The 19729-nt window shown below is 41.5% G+C and overlaps 1 protein-coding gene across 2 annotated transcripts in view; it reads right to left on the bottom strand.

Moving 5' to 3' along the window:
* The window catches only part of PIBF1 (progesterone immunomodulatory binding factor 1), a 179883-nt gene that overhangs the window by 148528 nt on the left and 11626 nt on the right, over positions 1-19729 (bottom strand). For both annotated transcript variants that reach the window (XM_075850252.1, XM_075850253.1), the window contains exons 4-9: positions 15924-16122; positions 11812-11931; positions 10939-11072; positions 9812-9920; positions 1557-1738; positions 735-860 (exon numbers count right to left, since the gene is read on the bottom strand). In XM_075850252.1, coding sequence (XP_075706367.1) covers positions 735-860; positions 1557-1738; positions 9812-9920; positions 10939-11072; positions 11812-11931; positions 15924-16122 — 870 coding nt within the window. The remainder of the gene's footprint in view (positions 1-734; positions 861-1556; positions 1739-9811; positions 9921-10938; positions 11073-11811; positions 11932-15923; positions 16123-19729) is intronic.

The raw sequence follows: 19729 nt of genomic DNA, 5'->3' as shown, positions 1-19729 counted from the left end.
TTTCATCCCATGTGACTGCTGCAGCGGTCACATGGGATGGAACAGTTTCTTTTCTACATGCAGTTTTCCGCAGCGGACATTCTGGTCAAAAACCTGCACCACAATTGAGCACCAAAGAAATGCTCAATTACATCTGGATCCAACACATGCAATCAGCTAGTCTAGAGGAGAATTGGACAACCCCTTCAACATTGATGTCAGGGGCTTTAACTTGTGAGCAGACTCCATTGAGAAGACAACTCCTTCAAGTCTGTTGATTTTCTGGATATGACACGGTCATAAAAATAGCAACAATATCAAATCAAATGTTGTTTCCGATATTATAGTCAGACATCTGTACAGCAACCAGCTAAAAAAAAAAATTCTGCAGGAATCTTCTCCTGGTTAAAGGAGTTTTTCCACTAAGCAGTGCTGGGGCCCCCCACGATCATACATTAATCAGCTCTCCTATGGATTGTTGATAAATGTTCTTAGTGGGAAATCCCGTTTAATCTAAGCTCAAAAGCAAATAAAAGTATATAAGTTTCCCTATTTCTAGTTTACTGACAATTTATGACAATTCATTTTTAAGGCAAACCTACACTTTGATTGTGTACCATGAAAGAATCAGTTCTACACTGATATGACTACCGGTATACGGAAAAGAGCATCAATAGTGTATCAATTAGTTTGGATAAATGAAATAAACTCCGTCACTCACTGCTTGCACATGGTTATAGTTTGAAAACGGTTACCTGTTTTCTCGCTCGTACATCTCCTTTGATGCGCCACGTAGCTGTTCAATTTCGTGATTTGTTTTCAGCCTAATTTGTTCCAATTCATCACGTAGTTTGTTTTCATATTCTGTTTTATAATGGTCTCTGCAAATAAGAAATCAAAGGTAATATTTTGGGCACATTAGCAGAACCACTGATATGAAAATACAGTCTTTGCAATTGTACAGTTTTTCACAACTTAAATACACACACACACACACACACACACACACACACACACACACATACATACATACATATATATACTTTGATTCATACATTCTCTTTACTCAGGGTCTGCAAGAAAGGTAACTGGACCCCCCTATCTGACACTGCATCTCCAGTCACTGACTGCAAATTTCAGAGGGAGAGGGCACCTATCTCATGACAAATGGTGATTTAATGGAAGTCACCAAGAACAAAAAGTAGGGAACTATTAGGTAAAAATGACAAATTCACTAAGGGGGAGACCTACTTAGACTGGCGTTTCATATGCCAGTTTAAGAATGAATGCTGCTGGAGTAAGAGGCAATACATTTATTAGGAAGCGCACACCTTTTAATAAATTTGTCGCACCTTCAGCTGTCAGTGCACCAGAAAGAGAAACCTCCCATAGCGCCGAGCTGGCGTGAGCTTCCGGCCCACTCCCTTTCACTAAACCCCAACTAAGTTTTTGAAAAGAGTTAGGGGCTGCTGAAAAAAACAAAAAGCGCTAATTTCTGCGAATTTTCTACGCCAGACATCCGGTATAGATTGCTTGATAGATTCCCCACGAAGTGTCTGAAATTTTGGAGTACCGACCTAGAAGCAACGTATTTTTCATACAGTTCTTCTCTTGCTTTTTTTGCATCTTCTAGCTGGCTTTGAAGCCTCTCCAAACGGTCCTCTTCATGGGCACAGCGAACATTCAGTTCCATGTTCTGTCGGTTTAGAAATTCTTTATCTTTTTGTAGTAGTGACACAGACTGTCTCAATGTGCTGACCTGTACAGTGAATATACAGAAACACATTACACTAACATATTATTTTACGTCTGATTTACCACTGAGCAAGTTTACATAAAAAACCTGGCAGCTTAGGGTCGAGACACATGTAGCGCTCATGTTGGGGCCGAACACCAAGCTAACATGTGGTTTTAGATTAGGTAAACATTTTGCCATGAAGGGGTGTACTTGGTTTACATAATGTTTAGGTAGGTGGTACATGTCACAATAACATCCACACGAATGCTAGTTCCCAAGGACATTGCCCAGAGCAACACACTGCCTCCGCCGGCTTGCCTTCTTCTCATAGTGTATCCCAGTGCCATCTTTTCCCCAGGTATGTGACTCACCTAACCATCTACATGATGTAAAAGAAAGCGATTCATCAGACCAGGCCACCTTCTGCCACTGCTGCATGGTCTAGCTCTGATGCTCACGTGCCCATTGTAAGCACTTGTGGCGCTCTGGTCGGTCTGCAGCTATGTAGCCCCGAACACAGCAAGCTGCGATACACTATTTATTCTGACACCTTTCCATCATAAACTTTTTTTTAGCAATTTGTGCCACAGTAGTTCTTTTGTGGGAATGGGTCAGACAGGCTAGCCTTCACTCCCCATGCACATCAATGAGCCTTAGGCGCCCATGACCCTGTCGCCGGTTCAATGGTTGTCCTTCCATGGACCACTTTTGGTAGGTACTACCCACTGTATACCGGGAACACCTCAAAAGACCTGCCGTTTTGGAGATGCTCTAATAAATGTTATTCACTGCACCAGTTAGTGGTTTGCGGTTATGGCTGATCAATGTATGTACCTACCTGGATTCCCCCGCAGTAAGCCCACAAACGGCCCATGATCTGTATGCTGATGAAGCACCTAGAAGACCACTGTACTATTTTGCCGAGCTTAGAAGTCTGGGCTATGTATTAGCATACAGCACACGGAACATTTGTGGGCTTACTGCTTGAATGCGAGTACAAACCTAAAAATGACATATTTGGAATCTGTGTATTTTAAGCTATTCACTCATTACAGTAATACAGACGGGTTTTTCTCGGTGACAGGATAATGGACTGGTCATTTTGCCTTCAGTCTGTTCGTTAACAATCTGTTTGCACACGATGCCATCAGCCAGATCAGACAATCCTAACTCTGTACTGTAACATAGAACTGAATAAAAATCAGTTCCCCGTCAGTAAAGAAAACATTGTGTAACTTCTACATATGAGCGGTTGCCATGTAATCCTAACTGTAAAAATCACTGAATTATTTGTGGCACAGGGCATATTGAGAAGACACAATTTCCCAGATTTACTAAGACTAGCAATTCATATACCAGCCTTAGACCGTAGGCTGCTAAAGCAAGATGTGACAAATTTATTAGGATGTGCACAACTCTTAATAAACTTGTCGCATCTTGTGCTGTCCGTGCACCACCATCTCCGCCAGCCAAGACCAGTCATAGATTTGTACTATAATTTATGCCAGTTTGTGGCGTAAATTGTAGTAAATCAATCGGGCCGCGGGTGGCCCCATCCCTGCTCTGAGTCACGCTCATATTTTTTTTAAAGTGCCGGGAGAGTTATAAAACAGAAAAAAGTTGCAAATTAATGCGCAGATATGGTACGCACCATAAATTGCAACTTTTTAACGCCGTCCTGGCATAAAGCTGTTCTTAAATTCCCTCTAATCTAGGTCTTTTCTACATATCCCTTATGTGGATCACTGGTAACAGTAATTCAATGGGCAGTTACCATTTGTATACAGGGGTATTCATGGGACACACAAATCATGCGTTCCCTGTTACCCTCAGCTAAAATGGTGTAAAAATCAAGAAATCAATTAAAGAAAAATAAAATAAAGAAAACAATATAAAGAACAAGAAAGTAAACCCAAGTACCATTAGACATCCTATATGACACAAACGCATTTTCATGGTTACAGGTGCTCAGGCATTAATACAGTCATATGATTATTACTCTAGGACAGAGGGTAAAACTAAAATGCTGTAAAATGCTCAAACTAAAAACAGGGAGAATAAGCGGATTAATCTTTGGGATAAAAAAAAACTAATCGCACAAAAGGGCAGAACGTGAAAAAAAAAAAAAAGACTATTTTCTTGTTTTTTTCTCCATATATAATGCCCAACAAAATAAAGACACCAGCTCCAAATTGGAATGAGAAGAAAAAGAAAAAAAAGATAAGGCGGACTGAGAGAAAAAAAAATGTAAAGTGGTAAAACATAATTGAATAAAAATGTACATATTCAACCACTTCAAGTATAACACAGGCATTGCTTCTTTATTTTCTTAGGTGAATTAGAAGGAATTAAACCCATCTGATAAAAGTGTTTATAGAATATCTAATCTCGGAGATCTTCATCAGAACATGATGTATTGTTGGCTGTTTCAGACCATATGCTTTGCTATGAATTATTGAAGTCTATACCATTTTATTATTTGCTTCCTTTCACAATTTGGTAGCCAAGCAGAGGCCTCGGGGACCCTACTGCAGGACCGTGGATGTACACATACTCCTATAGTAAGTCTATGGTGTCGGAAATATGGACAGAGTTATAGTCCAGGATTCAGTTCTCTAAACAATATATATCTGTAGAGTAAAATCTCATTTCAAAGATAATGGGGAGACTTACTAAGCAAAATGCGCCAGAATTCTGGTGTAAATTGCGCAAAAAAAGATATTATGGTGTATTACACACTTTTTGCACCTCCCTCGACAGTTCGGAATAGTATCTAGGGCACGGCTAAGAAAAGCCAAATGAGCCAGATTTATTAATGGAGCGCGCCATTGTGATAAATCTGGTGCAGTTTCGGTCTGATTATGTTCACCTCTGCATTAGAGTTTCCTTTGCAAATTCCATCAAATTTGAAGGGAAAAAATAGCGTTACATGCAGAGCTATTTTACCTGTCAAAACGACAGGCACCTCGGCGGAACCTGACGCGCCAAATTGTAAGACACTGAAGTTTGTCGGACTCTGCTTGTAACATCATGCAAATGCCCGAGAACAGTGTCGTGGCTTCCATTATAAACGGATGCCAGATGTGTATATAGACAAACAGGTTTTCCATTGTACTGTATAATGTAAAGGTATGCAACTCTAGCATCAGCACATATCTTTCGTCTGTCCTTAGGGTTTGCTACAGTGTATCAGTTCAGGCTTCTATGCTCACAGAGAGAGATTTCCAAGACAGGATGCAGTTGTAGCAAACTCTCAGCTGTGAACAGTATTAGGGATGTACCTGTTTTTAGCCTATGGATGCGCTGAAAGAAGTCAGAGTTCAAGTGGTGAGAAATGAATACATAAAGTATATTAGAAAGTTGCATTGTGTGGTCTATCGTTTTCTTATGTGGATGGATGTAACTAAGATCTATAACCTGCAGATGAGCGGTGGGAAAGCCATGATGAATTTGTTTTCACAAAAAAGACTTCCGTGTTGCAGCTTTGGATCACTCCAGCTTGCGGTAGGAATGATTCCCAAGGATAGGCCATCAATTTTAAAATCCTGGATAACCCATTTAATGCCAACTCTTCAGGATTTGTGAGCCAAAATGAGCAAACTTCTATATAAAAATACAATATTGATGTAAAACATTTTAAAACTTTAAAATTCAAAGTCATCATAAGGGAAATGAGAGAATCAATAACTGCAAAGTACAGACTTTCAGAACATGGCTGCACAAGCAGCGAGCTTCTCCCCACCGTATGATTGATATTTACTTAATATTAGTCACATTGCATTCAGCTTATCTGGGAGTGCGGCCTGCGTTTAAAGCAGCACTAACCACACAAGGAAGTATTTCTCTTATTATTGGCATCTAGTTTATTTTCAAAATATTTTTTCAGCCGAGGCATTTCCAGTGGTAAGACAACCAATGTGTCCCAGAATCATGCATTATGGCATTTTAACAATAGGAGAGACAGACAGACTATGGGGCTGTATTTCCACATTGAAGTAGATACAGTGCACTCGGAAAGTCTTCAGACCCTTTCACTTCCTTCAGATTTTGTTATGTTGGGGCCTTGTGCTAAAATAAAATAAAAAAATCAAGTTTTTCCCCATCATTCTGCACTCAATACTCCATAATGAAAGCGTAAAAACTGAATTTTATAAATTTTTGCAAATTTATTAAAAATGAAAACAAAAATTGTGTGTGGCATAAGTATTCAGACCATTTGCTAGGACACTTGAAATTGAGGTCTGGGGGCCTCCCATTTCTCTAGATCATATTTGAAAAGTTTCTGCACCTCCATTGGAGTCCACCTGTGGTAAATTCATTTGATTGGACATGATTTGGAAAGACACACCCCTGTCTATATAAGGTCTCCCAGCTGACAATTAATATCAGAGCAAAAACCAAGCCATGAGGAGGAAAAAAACTGCCTGTAGAGCTCAGAGACAGGATTGTGTGGAGCGACAGATCTGAAGAGTAGAAAAATTTTCTGCTGCACTAGAAGTTCCCAAGAGCACAGTGGCCTCCATAATTCTAAAATGTAAGAAGTTTGGAACAATCAGGACTCTTCCTAGAGCTGGCCACCCCACTACACTAAGTAATCGAGGGAGAAGGGCCTTGGTAAGAGAGGTGACCAAGAACCCAATGGTCACTCTGGCCGAGCTGCAAAGATCCTGTGTGCAGTTTGTAACCTTGTGGAAGAAAAAAAATAAAATACAGACCTCTAAAACAGACCGGTGTAGACCACAAGAGCGGCGGTGCTGGAGTGGCAGGGGATCTGCAACCAGCCTTTTAAATATCCGGACAACCCCTTGAATAGAACAGTCCCCTGTCCAATAGGTGCCCAAACAAAAATAAGAACTCCTAGATGTATATCTAAAGTGCAGAAATGCCGTTTGGAAAACTTGTATGTAGCTTTTGATGGGTCCTCTTAAACATCCAGAAATACAAAGATCAATTGGGAAAAGTTTGCAATTACCCTCTCAAATCTAACATATAGAATAGTCAGAAGGAACCACAAAGGGTGTACACCACCAATAATAATACAGTAATTAATGGAAAGCTAAGAGGGGAATAGTATGTGGTTCTATGATCAAAAAGAAAAATAATAAACTTTATGAAATGGACATATAAACAAGAATTTTGTTTATTTTATATAAAAATGTCCAATGTAGGTCTACATCCTAAGTGCAGAGGACCCCTAATACTGCACTAGTAAAAGACAATATTAGCCTAGGGAAATAATTGCTATCCAACGGTACTGACAAACAGCAGTTACTGATATTAGAAATGCTTGTCACTGTGGTTGCAAAATGTATCGAATTCAATGTCCCTATTGGCATCAGTAGTACAAGGAGACGGCAAAAGAAGTAGCCAGAAATAATGTCACCATGGCTTCAATGCCCTGAAATAAAAATTGATCTGGAACGTCGTAGATGCCTATAGTCCATGTCATAGATTGATAATACATGGATGACGGCTGCTGTGGCCAGAGGCAAAGGTTCCCTAATCAAGACGACTGGGCAGCAGTGAGACCCGCTGATTTCTGTGTAGAGAACTGGAGCAAAGTAATTGTGCACTCCCTAATCCGCTATGTGCTGAATACCAGGCGGTGAACACTGTGTTATCGCCTATCGCTGGCGAAACGCGCATTGGTGTTTCGTTTTAATGTGTCCAATGTTAGGTTCTCCTTATCCATCCAACAGTACAAACAATACAGTGCTCACCAACGGCATTTACTTGCCCAGTGTTCTCTCGCCTCTGCCGCTAGCGGTGTGAGCGAGAGGCAGCACAGCAGTGTTCACGGTCAGGTGATTAAACATCGCTGACAGACGATATAGCATACGATCACACGCCGGGAGTGGCGAGAGCAGCTTTGGAGCTTAACTGCCTTATTGCCGGTTGCTTCCTCCACTATGTCAAGCGGTGCAGGCGATAACACAGTGCTCACCGACTGGTATTCAGCACAGAGCGGATTAGGGAGTGCAAAATTACTTTGCTCCAGTTCTCTACACAGAAATCAGCTGGTCTCCCTGCTGGCACAGTCTTCTTGATTAGGGAACATTTGCCTCTGGCCACAGCAGCCGTCATCCATGTATTATCAATCTATGACATGGACTATAGGCATCTAAAACGTTCCAGAGCAATTTTTATTACAGGGCATTGAAGCCATGGTGGCATAATTTCTGGCTATTTTATTTGCTGTCCCCTTGTACTACTGATGCCAATAGGGACATTGAATTCGATACATTTTGCAACCACAGTGACAAGCATTTCTAAGATCAGTAACCGCTGTTTGTCAGTACCCTAGGATAGCAATTATTCCCTTAGGCTTTTTGTTCTTTACTAGTGCAGTCCTCTGGACCTCTGGGGTCCTCTGCACTTAGGATGTAGACCTACATTGGACATTTTTATGTAAAATAAACAAAATTCTTGTTTGTATGTCCATTTCATAAAGTTTATTATTTTCTTTTTGTTCATAGAACCACATACTATTCCCCTCTTCCCTTTCCTATTAATTACAGAAATACAAAGAAGATCACGGATAGGTACAGCGCACTGACATAGCATATGGGAAGCTGGTGCAAATAAACTCATTCATTTAGCAATATTAGGGGATTGCAGATGAGCAATATATAGCGGCCGTCCTTATAACACAATCCCTTTCAATCTTATTAAATCTATTGGTAGACCAACCACATCTACATGCAAATAATACACGCCAACACAAAGAGAAATCTCTATTGGGTTCTGATCAAGAGGGCTCTCAGAGAGGATGCATGCCATTCTCAAACAACACACACTAAAGTTTACCCCCGATAGGCACTGTTGGGAGCTGCTGGGTGGAAACAAGTGCACCCGCTAACTTGTCTTTACTAGGACATCTTATAGATGGGCTGTTCGACTGACAGATCTCCTTTAGACATTATTATATTAACAGACTTCACCTGTGCTTTAACAATAACTCATTGAGTGTGATCCAAGGCAGTTTGGAAGGTTCCAGCTAATGTTCATGGTATAGGACTGTTGCTATCTTGCCGGCAAAAAACATATGACATATTAGAGAGACCCTCCAAGCTACTTTTACTAGGGCTCTTTTACCCCAGTATATATGTGGCATTATTGGTAGTTCATCTTTATCTCACTGGTGGTTTAATAATCTATACTTTAGAAACATTTTGCCAGCTCTCCATACACAGACTACCTGGAGAGCCTTTGATAAATGTGTTTATACACAGCAGCCAATCTGAAGAGGCAGAGCTCTAGAGGGTAGGTGGAGAGCAGCAACCTGAACCAATGATGAAACGGGAGGTGTGGCTCAGACTCCCTGTAGGCATTGCAGCTAAACTGTTGTCACAGATCTGCCCTAAGGGAAAAGACCTAAAAGTAGCCAAGCAACAAGCACTGAGGAAAATAAATAGATGGTAAACATCAGCTATTGATACAGAGTTATATATATTTTGTGCTCACAACTGGACAGCAACTTTAATTTTGGTCACCCTATGGATATCTAAAACGGAATATGTAGATTCAAGCATCGTGTGTAGATTTTCATAAACTGATTTTGGTTACAGATTGTAGGAAGGCATGTAATCCCAAAAAATGCCTAACTTTAGGACATTACTACCAAATATAATGTAGTGTGAGCTTGTCACAACAAGCCGGGGCACATTTAGAAATCTCAATATGCTCCACTTACATATCTTATATTAATGTGATGAGTTATCTGATCATGCATAGCCTATAATCTTGTATAAAAGTATAGTTTAACTTAAATCCTGTGAGACATGTTTATTTGGGTTGTACATGAAACACGCATTAAACACTACTGGAAAATAAAATAGCCAGTGATTGGACCGGTTCTCCCCATTACTTGCACAAACCTATGAATTTTAGGTGCTCGAGACACACAATTTATAGATATTTTATAAATATGCACTTTACTATATGTTTAATACTCAATGTCTTAAATATATTTATAAAGAGTAGTGATGAACATTGCGTAGAGGATCGAACATAGTGAAGATGGTTTACTGACCAGCTATACAGTCCTGCTGTTATTTTGGTCTATATTCTTATGTATGCATGTTTTGAACTTACCTCTTGAGCTAAATCACTTCTTTCCTTTGATTTTGTCTTATGTGTAGCATCCAGTATTTCAAAATTTCTCCGGAGTTCTAATAATTCTCGTTCAAGTATATCTCGTTCGCTATTGCAAGATAAAAAATAAAAATATCAGAAAATGTAGGATCAAACTTTACCGAGTACAATTTTAATCAAACATCTACATGTAGTGATATAGTATTTATAACCCATTCGCAGTATGCTTATATATATATATATATATATATATATATATGAAGCCCAGATCACACTTTGATAGACACTGCATGTATCTGGTCAGAAGTACATAATGGGATACTACACAGACCCCAACAAAACAACTATGTTACTTTCCTGATGCACATTTAGTGGGACACATGGCTACATCAAGGCCACGTGCAGATTCCTTAGTAATAGGAGCTTTAAAGGGTTATTCCCATTACAGAAAGCGATGGCATATAGCAAGGATATGCCATCACTTTCTGATTGAGTCAGTCCACCCCTGCGGCCCCTTAAATCCCAGAGGTCGGGCCCCTACTGTTCAGAAAGTGATGGTATATGCTCGTGATGGGCCATAACTTTCTATAATGGGAATAACCCTTTAAAAACACGGCCACGTTGAAGACAAAAATCTATTTGGACAGACATGTGCATTATATTGCTTGCAGAAGAGAATTGTAATTATGTAATTTCCCATTTAAGGCTGATTTTTTAAAACGACATGACTACTTTCGGCCGACTTATCTGTCTGAAAAACGAGGACTCCGAGTTCTTTATTAATATACGTGCTAAGTATAGTACAGAGCACTGTTCCCCTGCTCCTCCAACACACTTGTAAAAACCTTAGATGCCCGTTTCTACCACTAGGGGGCTGATCGTTTTGCTGCTCTTATTCAAGTCAATGGCGACCTATACTGCTACTAGTGGCAACAGGCGGTATTGTGTGTGTGGAGGAGCTCTGTACTAAAGAAATGGAGCATTTCATCCTTCCCAAATATGCATGGAAAACACTCCATATCAGTCATGTTGTTGGGTTGTTAAAAATAAAAACTGGAACGGCAGATGCACGAAAATGAGCAGATGGAACACCATTATAAGACTAATGCTAATATAATAACAGATACCTTTTGACTTTGTCATAATTCTCTATCTTAAAGTCTCCCTGGTGAATGAGCAGTTTAGTGTCAGCCAGTTGCAGTGTTAACCTCTGACATCTTGTGTCCAGATCCGAGCGGAATCTCCTTTCTTCTTCATAACTCTGCCAGGAAAGAAAACATTGTAAACGTATCACTAGTATTGTATTAGAAGAAGTATTACAAGAACTGTAATAGAAAATTGTTCAATGATATCAAATTCTTAGGCCATTCGTCCTTGCAGTTTTGGCCCAGATGTGTAAGGCTTATCGAGCAGATGGTAAAAACTAGGTCCACTCAACCCAACTACTGTGGCTAATACCGGTCTGTGAAAAGCCACGACGAGCCACGTTGAGTTGAAATTGATGCCAATATCCAAACATTTCAGGTATGTCTACAACTTGATGTGCATTCCAAATATCTAAATACGCAACGGCATACACAGGTTTATAATTGTACAATAATGGCGAAGACAGATACACCTTACATACCTGCAACATGACCTTTCAGAGCAAAAGAGCTGAATATAGCAAACACGCACAGCGCAAAACATCTGGAAGAAGTTGAAAAACACGCTTTGCTAGATTTATCTTCTGCTATTTCCATGTTCATAAGGCAAATATTGACCAAGTCATAGGTCAGTATTACCCACCAAGAGAAATAAATCTGAGGATGTTCTAAAACAGGAGCAGGCTAACAACATCTACTTTGCATTGCTAAAATCCTGCGCGGCAAGAGAAAATACAGAATCAAACAGAAGAGCTTGCATAATGCAAGAAGCATGTGTGAAATACGGACGGCCACCGCGGGTGGCATTTTCATTCCAAGTTACAATCCAAAACGCGTGACAAACCAAGAACGCACCTCTATCAAAGCCGAAAGCTGCTGTTTGTGCCCATTCATCTCTTCAGACTGCTTGTCCTTTTTCATTTGGAGGTCACTTATTTTAATTTTCAATGGATGGACCGCTTCATAGAAACGAACCTGAAATGAAATAAGTAAATTATATATGAGAACGAGGACAGTGACATTTGAAAAAAGTGACCATTCATAAAACTCCAGCAGCGTGGAACAAGTATCATTCGTTTTACATATTCGGTGAAGAAGCTACAGTATATGGAGTTACACACCACACACACTATCATCTACATGTATCTCATATCGGTGGCATTATGTGGTCCGTACTCTAATAGTCCTTACTGAACCTATACTATTTCTGGTATATCTATCCTCTATAGACTAGCCTAGAGCTGGCCATACACATGAAATTTGTTGGATGTCACGATTTCCGTGGGATCTGATGGTAAGCTCAGGTCTATGGTGCCCTGCCATCTGCCATCAGGGGAAAATATAAATCTATATCTAAATATAAAGTCCTTTAACCTGTCCAAATCTCTGTACATACAGACGGAGCTCCCACCCATAAGTTGGCTGCAGACCAGACATGTCATTCAGCCTCCTCCATATAACACACTGCGCACAGGCTGAATGATGCGTCATGTCACATGCTCCTACATCTGCAGCCATCTGACGGACGGGAGCGCCATCCGGACGGGAGACAAGTCTGGCCGAGCAACTGGACGTGACTTCAGAAATATAAAATACGGGACGCAACTTGCAAAAAGAATATATGAGTAAGTGGAACGTAATTATCATTAAAAAACCGTGGTTTACATTACCATTAAAGGGGTCTCATCTGCGTTGGAGGCTTCGTTAGGAGCCTCCGTCTCAGATTCCGTCAAGAATACAAGAAAAAAAAAATAGCACAGCATGCAGCGCTATATTTTCCGGTAAAAACATGACGGAAACCAGATGGATCCCATTAAAGTGAATGGGATCTGTCGGGCGCCGTGAGTGCCCGTCATGTGAAGGGTCCTGCATTGCCGTTACTGTTTTTTTCCTGTTCCTATGACAGAACAGAAAAATGGGGGGGGGGATGCAGATGTGAACAAGGCCTCAGTGTATTAGAGCGCTCTCTTGTAAGCAGGCGACCATGTGTCAGTAATACAAAATAATAAAGCCAGGTTGTCAGCCTCTGAGTGTAAACAATATTTCCATTCACTGACAGCAAGCAAAGGCATTTAATTACATGAGGACTTTGTTTTATTTACATAAATCTGGAAATCTCTTTAAACACAAACAGTAATATTACTAAAATGTATTACATTATTAGATTTGAAATACATATAGTAAAAAATAAATAAAAAAATCATACATTTATTAGACTGGATCGGACATGATCCGATTGTTTTTCTATAGTAATTACAATATTTTTAAGGTTTTCCAAACTATATATTACAAAATTAATCTGTGAATCCTGAAGAGGTAAACAACACAGACTGGCAAACCCTGAGCTAGAAAGGGCGAGTCCTAATAAGCAAATAGGAAGCAATGAGAAGATAAAACAAGCGAGAATAAACAAGTTGCTCGGTTCAGGATGATTGTAATGTGAACAGTGGCAGTAAAGGGTCACTGATCCCTAGCTCGCTGGAAATGTCAACTTTTCCTCTGATTTTTGAAAATTGCCAAAAGATTTTCCACTAAATGGAACCTCCACTTATTGTTAGAATAAAGGTCTATGGGCGCCCCATCATCTCAAAACGAGAAGCCAAAGAGGTACGACTGTCATAAGATCACAGGGCCCCTACAATCTAACAATCTTGGGGGTCCCAGAAAAATATAGCTACAAACACTGCAATGTAAAAGACACAAATTCAATGATTCGTATTAGAAGTATTGGTGCTAAACCCCAGGGTTGGATTTGAGAATGACAAAATACCTTGTGCAGCATATACCTGTAGTGTAATGTATACACTATAGCCATAATGTATTACTATAGAAGCACATATAGTCAATGGCTTATCTAGGTGTTGAGTAAGAATGCATTACATGGGACAGTATTGGTTGCATGTAAACAGACTGTGATTAATATCTAATAACAAACCCAGTATTATGTAAAAGTTTCAGACACAATCCTAAAAAAAAGCCTTTCTTTTTCCATATATTACAAAGGTAAAATCTGCATTTTATATAACATCTAGTTATAGGCTGTGCAAATACAAATACATACATTCAGAGGAGCAATAAGCAACTTTGCATCACTGTGACATGAGCTCCCCCATGTGGCCACAACACAAATTACCACAGCAAGGAATAATAACGACAAAGACTGTATACTGTCATTGCTCAGATACTGGCAGAGCGGGACCACTGATGGGACCCTCATTTTTTACACGCAAACAAAAACAAGAGAACCTCACTCGAATTGTACACAAAACCAGATTGATAATAAACAATTGTGAAGGATTATTACACTTTCTTCCAGTAACAGTCCACACCGGTCCATGGGTTGTGTCTAGTATTGCAGCTCATTAGAAATAATCTGCACGCTCTTTAATGCCAATATCATAGATATATTGATTGGTCACACAGCGTTTTATGGTAAGCCAGAAAATAATGGTAAACATTTTAGGTCAACAGACCAACAAACTGACTGCCAAAGACTGGTCACTCCTATATCATAAAGCGGGGCTTCCCCGATAGCGATCACATTGTCCTTAGGGCTCGTTTACATGAGCGTGATATACGTCCGTGCAACGCACGGACCTATGCAAGTCTATGGGGCTGTGCAGACAGTCCGTGATTTTTGTGCAACGCGAGTCCGTTGCAAAAAAACTCACGACATGTTCTATATTTGTGCGTTTTTCCGCGCATCACGCACCCATTGAAGTCAATGGGTGCGTAAAAATCACACGCACCACATGGAAACACTTCCGTGGGACACGCGTGATTCGCGCAACAGCAGTAGAACTATGAATGAAAACAGAAAAGCACCACATGCTTTTCGGTTTACAAACATCCAAACAGAGTGTCATAATGATGGCGGCTGCGCGAAAATCACGCAGCCGCGCATCATACGGGGCTGACACACGGAGCTGTTAAGTGCCTTTTGCACACGCAAAACGCACACGCTCGTGTAAACCCGGCCTTACAATGATTTCACCGGTCTTTCACGGGTTTGGTAATGTGACGTAGTTTAGGAGAAATTACATTATCTTCACGGCGCGCATCCAGCTCTGCAGGCTCGAGTCCAATGACATTCACGCTCCCCCAGCCTCCAGTTGCTGATTCACACATTTCCCCCTTTAGGCCTTATTCACAGATGTGTCCGTTTTGCGCATGCAAAAAACGCTGCGTTTTGCGAGTGCAAAAGGTCCGTGGGGCATCTGCATATGGTGCGTGGCTTCGTGACTTCCGCGTATATGGCAGCGTGATGACACTCTGTTTTTATGTTTACAAACAGAAAAGCACGAGGTGCTTTTCTGTTTTCATTCATTTATTTTACCACTGTAGCGCGCATCACGCGCGGCACCCGGAAGTGCTTCCGTGCGCGATTTGCTCGCACCCATTGACTTCAATGGGTGCGTGCTGCGCAAAACACGGGCAAGTATAGGACATGTCGTGAGTTTTACGCGCGTATCATGGACGTATAACACGTTCGTGTGAATAAGGCCTAAGGCTGGGGTCCCACAGGGTTGATACGCTGTGTAAAAATCACGCGCGTATCACGAACGTATAACACGTTCGTGTGAATAAGGCCTTAGTAATAAGGAGAAATTTGTCAGAAATGAGCGGCTGGGGGGTGGGCGGAGCTTGCATATCATTAGACTCAAGCTTGCTGCGCCATAAAGATAAAACGTAGTTTATCTCAATCTACAGCAAATTGCCAAAATGGTGATAGACCATCAGTGTGGCTATCGGTACTTCATGCTTCCCTCAGACAGAACAGAATAAATATCTGCCCGATCCTCTTTATCCAGCATGGTCAACTTGGATCAGTTAACATGAAATAAACGAAGAAGGCGATAGTTCGATGCCCTTCAGAAGGTAAAATGTGCGAATTAAATCCATTCTCTGTCCTACACTGCAGGGAGGAGAGAAAACAAACCATATTGTTCTATATACGAAATACTCACAGATACATATTCAGGAATAGAAAGCTGCTCCTCAGAAAGGCCGCTCAGATTATCATAGGTCTCCTTCGTTAACTCCAGATCACGTAAACCACGCCGTATACTCCCTGCGCGCTCTCTTAGTTGCGCATTTGTTTCTTCCGATTGTTTGAGCCTTGACAGAATTGCTTCCATGTCTTTTTTCATTTGTTCTTGATGTTTTCTAAATAAAATGTTGAAAATTACATTAATTTGACACGTATATAAAGCCATATTTCGTTTCTTCACCGTTGCTTTTTAGCTCTAATCCATAAGGCCCTGTTCACACTGAGTTTTCTGCAGGCAGAAGAAATCTGTCTCAGAATTCCTTCAGGAATTTTGAGGCAGATTTTGAATGGCCTGCGCTTTTTTCCACGGCCATTGAAGCTAATGCAAGGACTGCGGGCAAAAAATGCAGCAAAAAACACTCGAAAAACAGCGCTGCAGGTTTTTTCTGCCACCCATTAATTTTATTGGGAGGTCAGAGGCGGAAACCGCAGCAAGAAAAGAAATGTAGCTTTTTTTCTCACGAGCGGCCAAAAGAAAACGCCTCTGCCTTCCATTGAAATCAATGGGGGGCGATTCCAGCCATTTTTTGGCACGGATTCCAACACGGTTTTTGCTTTCAAATCAGCGCCAAAACACCCTGTGTGAACAGGGCCTTAGGCACAACTATGATGAGATACTGCACCTTAGCTGTATGGTAAACAAAACTGCAAAGGAAGTCTGAGATAGTCTGAAATACATCTTGTGCCTTATCAGTGGATCATGTAGCAGCCCTATGCCTTCCCTTTAAAGGAAGGGTGTCGCGAAAAAATTTTTTTTATATCAATTTGCTTTTAGTGTGTTATTAAAATACATTTTATTTATTTGTGTTTTACTTTTTTCTTTCTTTTACTTCACTATGGAGGCTGCCATTTTTTTTTCATCTCTGTATGTGTTGATTAACGACACATACAGAGATGGAATACGGCACATACATCCCCATAGAGAATGCGAACGGGAGCCGTTCCATTCACTATAGCGTACGCCGCCTGTGTGGGAACGGCGCATGCGCCGCTCCCACACAGTCCAAAAGGAGGGTCTTCGGCCGAGCGACATCCGGCTCCATTTTCATGTGGACCGGAAGCCGCGGCCGGACAGTAAGATGACTACTTCCGGTCGCGGCTTCCGGACATGTGTTCAGAAGCAAGGACTAGGAGCGGAGGGAACGGCGGCGGCAGGAGCAGGTAAGTTATGTTTGTGTATGTTCGTGTTTTACTGTGATTACCACTGTATGTAAGCCTACTACACTGTGCATTCGCTCAAAAAATGGTGGCACACAGTGTAGGAGGTTTGAACATTCAACCCACTCCTTTCTCCTGGCACTAGCCAGGATAAAGGAGGGGGATTGTTTGAGCACACTAGAGCGAGTGTGTCTTCTCCAATTTACAGCATAAAGCAATGAGGTTACTTTACCACATGCCAATGCTGCAATTTTGGGAATTGCTCCCTCTAGTGACCAGCACATGGAAATGTTATAAAGTAGAATCTAATTTATAATATTTCCTGACTTGTGAAAAAATTAAAAAAATTAGAACAATGTGTAATCATGTATATACTAAGTGTTTAACTAAAAAAAACAAAAAACATTTCTAGCGACACATTCCCTTTAAAGAGAACCTTTCACCTGCCCATAAATGTGCAGCTGAGTGCAGCATGTAATAAGCAGGGCTGCACAAACACGGTCACTTGAAATTATTTTTCTCTTTCCTTACCGCTCTGTACATGTGCAGCAATGAGATGATAAGGCTCTGTTCACATCTGCGTTGGGGGCCCGTTCTGACGTTCCATCGGAGGTTTCTGAAGGCACCTTAAGCAGACACAAACTGACACTTTCCGTTTCCATCACCATTGATTTCAATGGTGCCCATGGTTTCCGTGGTTTTTTTTTGTGCACTGGAGCCGTCGTTTTGCCGGGAGCAATAGCGTAGTCGACTCTTTTGTGCTTCCGGTGCACAAAAGAGAAAAACGGAAACCACTGGCACCGGCTCCGTCACCATTGAAATCAAGTTTGTGTCAGTTTGTGTCTGCTCAGGGTCCCGTTCTGATGGAAACCTCCAACGGAACGTCACCCCAACGCAGATGTGAACAGAGCCTTATAATGCAAAAAGCCTCATTGATACTTTTCATTCCCCCTTAGACCTAAAGTGCAGACGCCAATCACAGATCTCAGTGCTGAAGACCTGGTTACTTATTTTAAAATTGACAACATCAGTCATGGTATTATCTCCCAGTCCCCTAGTAACATCGATCCCCTTCCCTCCCACACTCCCTCTTCACTTTCAGCATTTGACCCAATAACAGAAGCGGTCTCTAGGCTCCTTTCTTCTTCTCATCCGACTACCTGATCTAGTGATCCTATCCCCTCACACCTCCTCCAGACCCTCTCCCCAGCTGTCGCTAGTCACCTGACTAAAATATTTAACCTCTCTCTTTCCTCTGGTATCTTTCCCTCCTCTTTTAAACATGGTGTTCTAACCCCATTACTGAAAAAACCAACTCTTGACCCATCCAGCGCTGCTAACTACCGACCAGTCTCTATTCTGCCCTTCATCTCCAAACTCCTGGAACGCTTGGTCTATTCTCGCCTTATCCGCTATCTCGCTGCTAACTCCATTCTAGACCCCTTACAATCTGGTTTCCGCACTCTACACTCCACAGAAACTGCCCTTACTAAAGACTCAAACAATCTCTTGGCGGCAAAATCTAACGACAAATACTGATTCTTCTGGATCTTTCTTAAGCCTTTGACACTGTAGACCACCAACTACTACTCAATATGCTCCACTCTATTGGCCTTGTAGACCCGGCTCTCTCTTGGTTTTCCTCCTATCTCTCTGACCGCTCGTTCAGTGTGTCATTTTCTGGTTCCACTTCTTCTCCTCTTCCCCTTGCTATCGGGGTTCCTCAGGGATCAGTCCTAGGTCCGCTCCTCTTTTCTCTCTACACAGCCCCTATTGGACAAACCATCAGCAGATTTGGCTTCCAGTACCATCTCTACACTGATGACACCCAATTATATGCCTCTTCCCATGACATCACTGTCATGGGAAGAGGCATATAGGGAAGAGGCTGTCTCTAACATCATGTCCTCTCTCTATCTGAAACGGAATCTTTCTAAAACTGAGCTCCTTGTGTTCCCACCATCTACTAACCTCCCTAAACCTGATGTCTCCATCTCTGTGTGTGGCACTAACTCCTAAGCAGCACGCCCGCTGTCTCGGGGTTATTTATAGATCTTTCCTTTACTTCACACATCCAATCACTTTCACGCTCCTGTCACTTTAACCTAAAAAACATCTCCAGAATCCGCCCTTTTCTTACTGTGGAAACAGTCAAAACTCTCATTTTTGCTCTGATTCACTCTCGTCTTGACTACTGTAACTCATTACTAGTCTGTCTTCCCCTCACTAAACTCTCCCCTCTCCAATCTATCCTCAATGCAGCAGCCAGGCTCATCTTTATGACCAACCGCTACACCAACGCCTCTACTCTGTGCCAGTTACTGCACTGGTTGCCCATCCCCTTCCGAATAAAATTCAAACTTATTACTCTCACCCACAAAGCTTTCCACAGTGCTGCACCTCCTTACATGTCCTCCCTCATCTCTGTCTACCACCCTACTCGGGCTCTACGTTCTGCCAACGACCTTAGATTAAAATCCTCCATAATTTGAAACTCCCACTACCGTCTCCAGGATTTCTCTCGTGCTGCACCAGTGTTCTGGAATGCGCTACCCCAGACAATCC

The sequence above is a fragment of the Rhinoderma darwinii genome, chromosome 2 (assembly GCF_050947455.1).
Source record: "Rhinoderma darwinii isolate aRhiDar2 chromosome 2, aRhiDar2.hap1, whole genome shotgun sequence".
In the NCBI taxonomy this organism is placed as follows: domain Eukaryota; kingdom Metazoa; phylum Chordata; class Amphibia; order Anura; family Rhinodermatidae; genus Rhinoderma; species Rhinoderma darwinii.
This window is presented reverse-complemented; position numbering and strand designations above follow the sequence as displayed.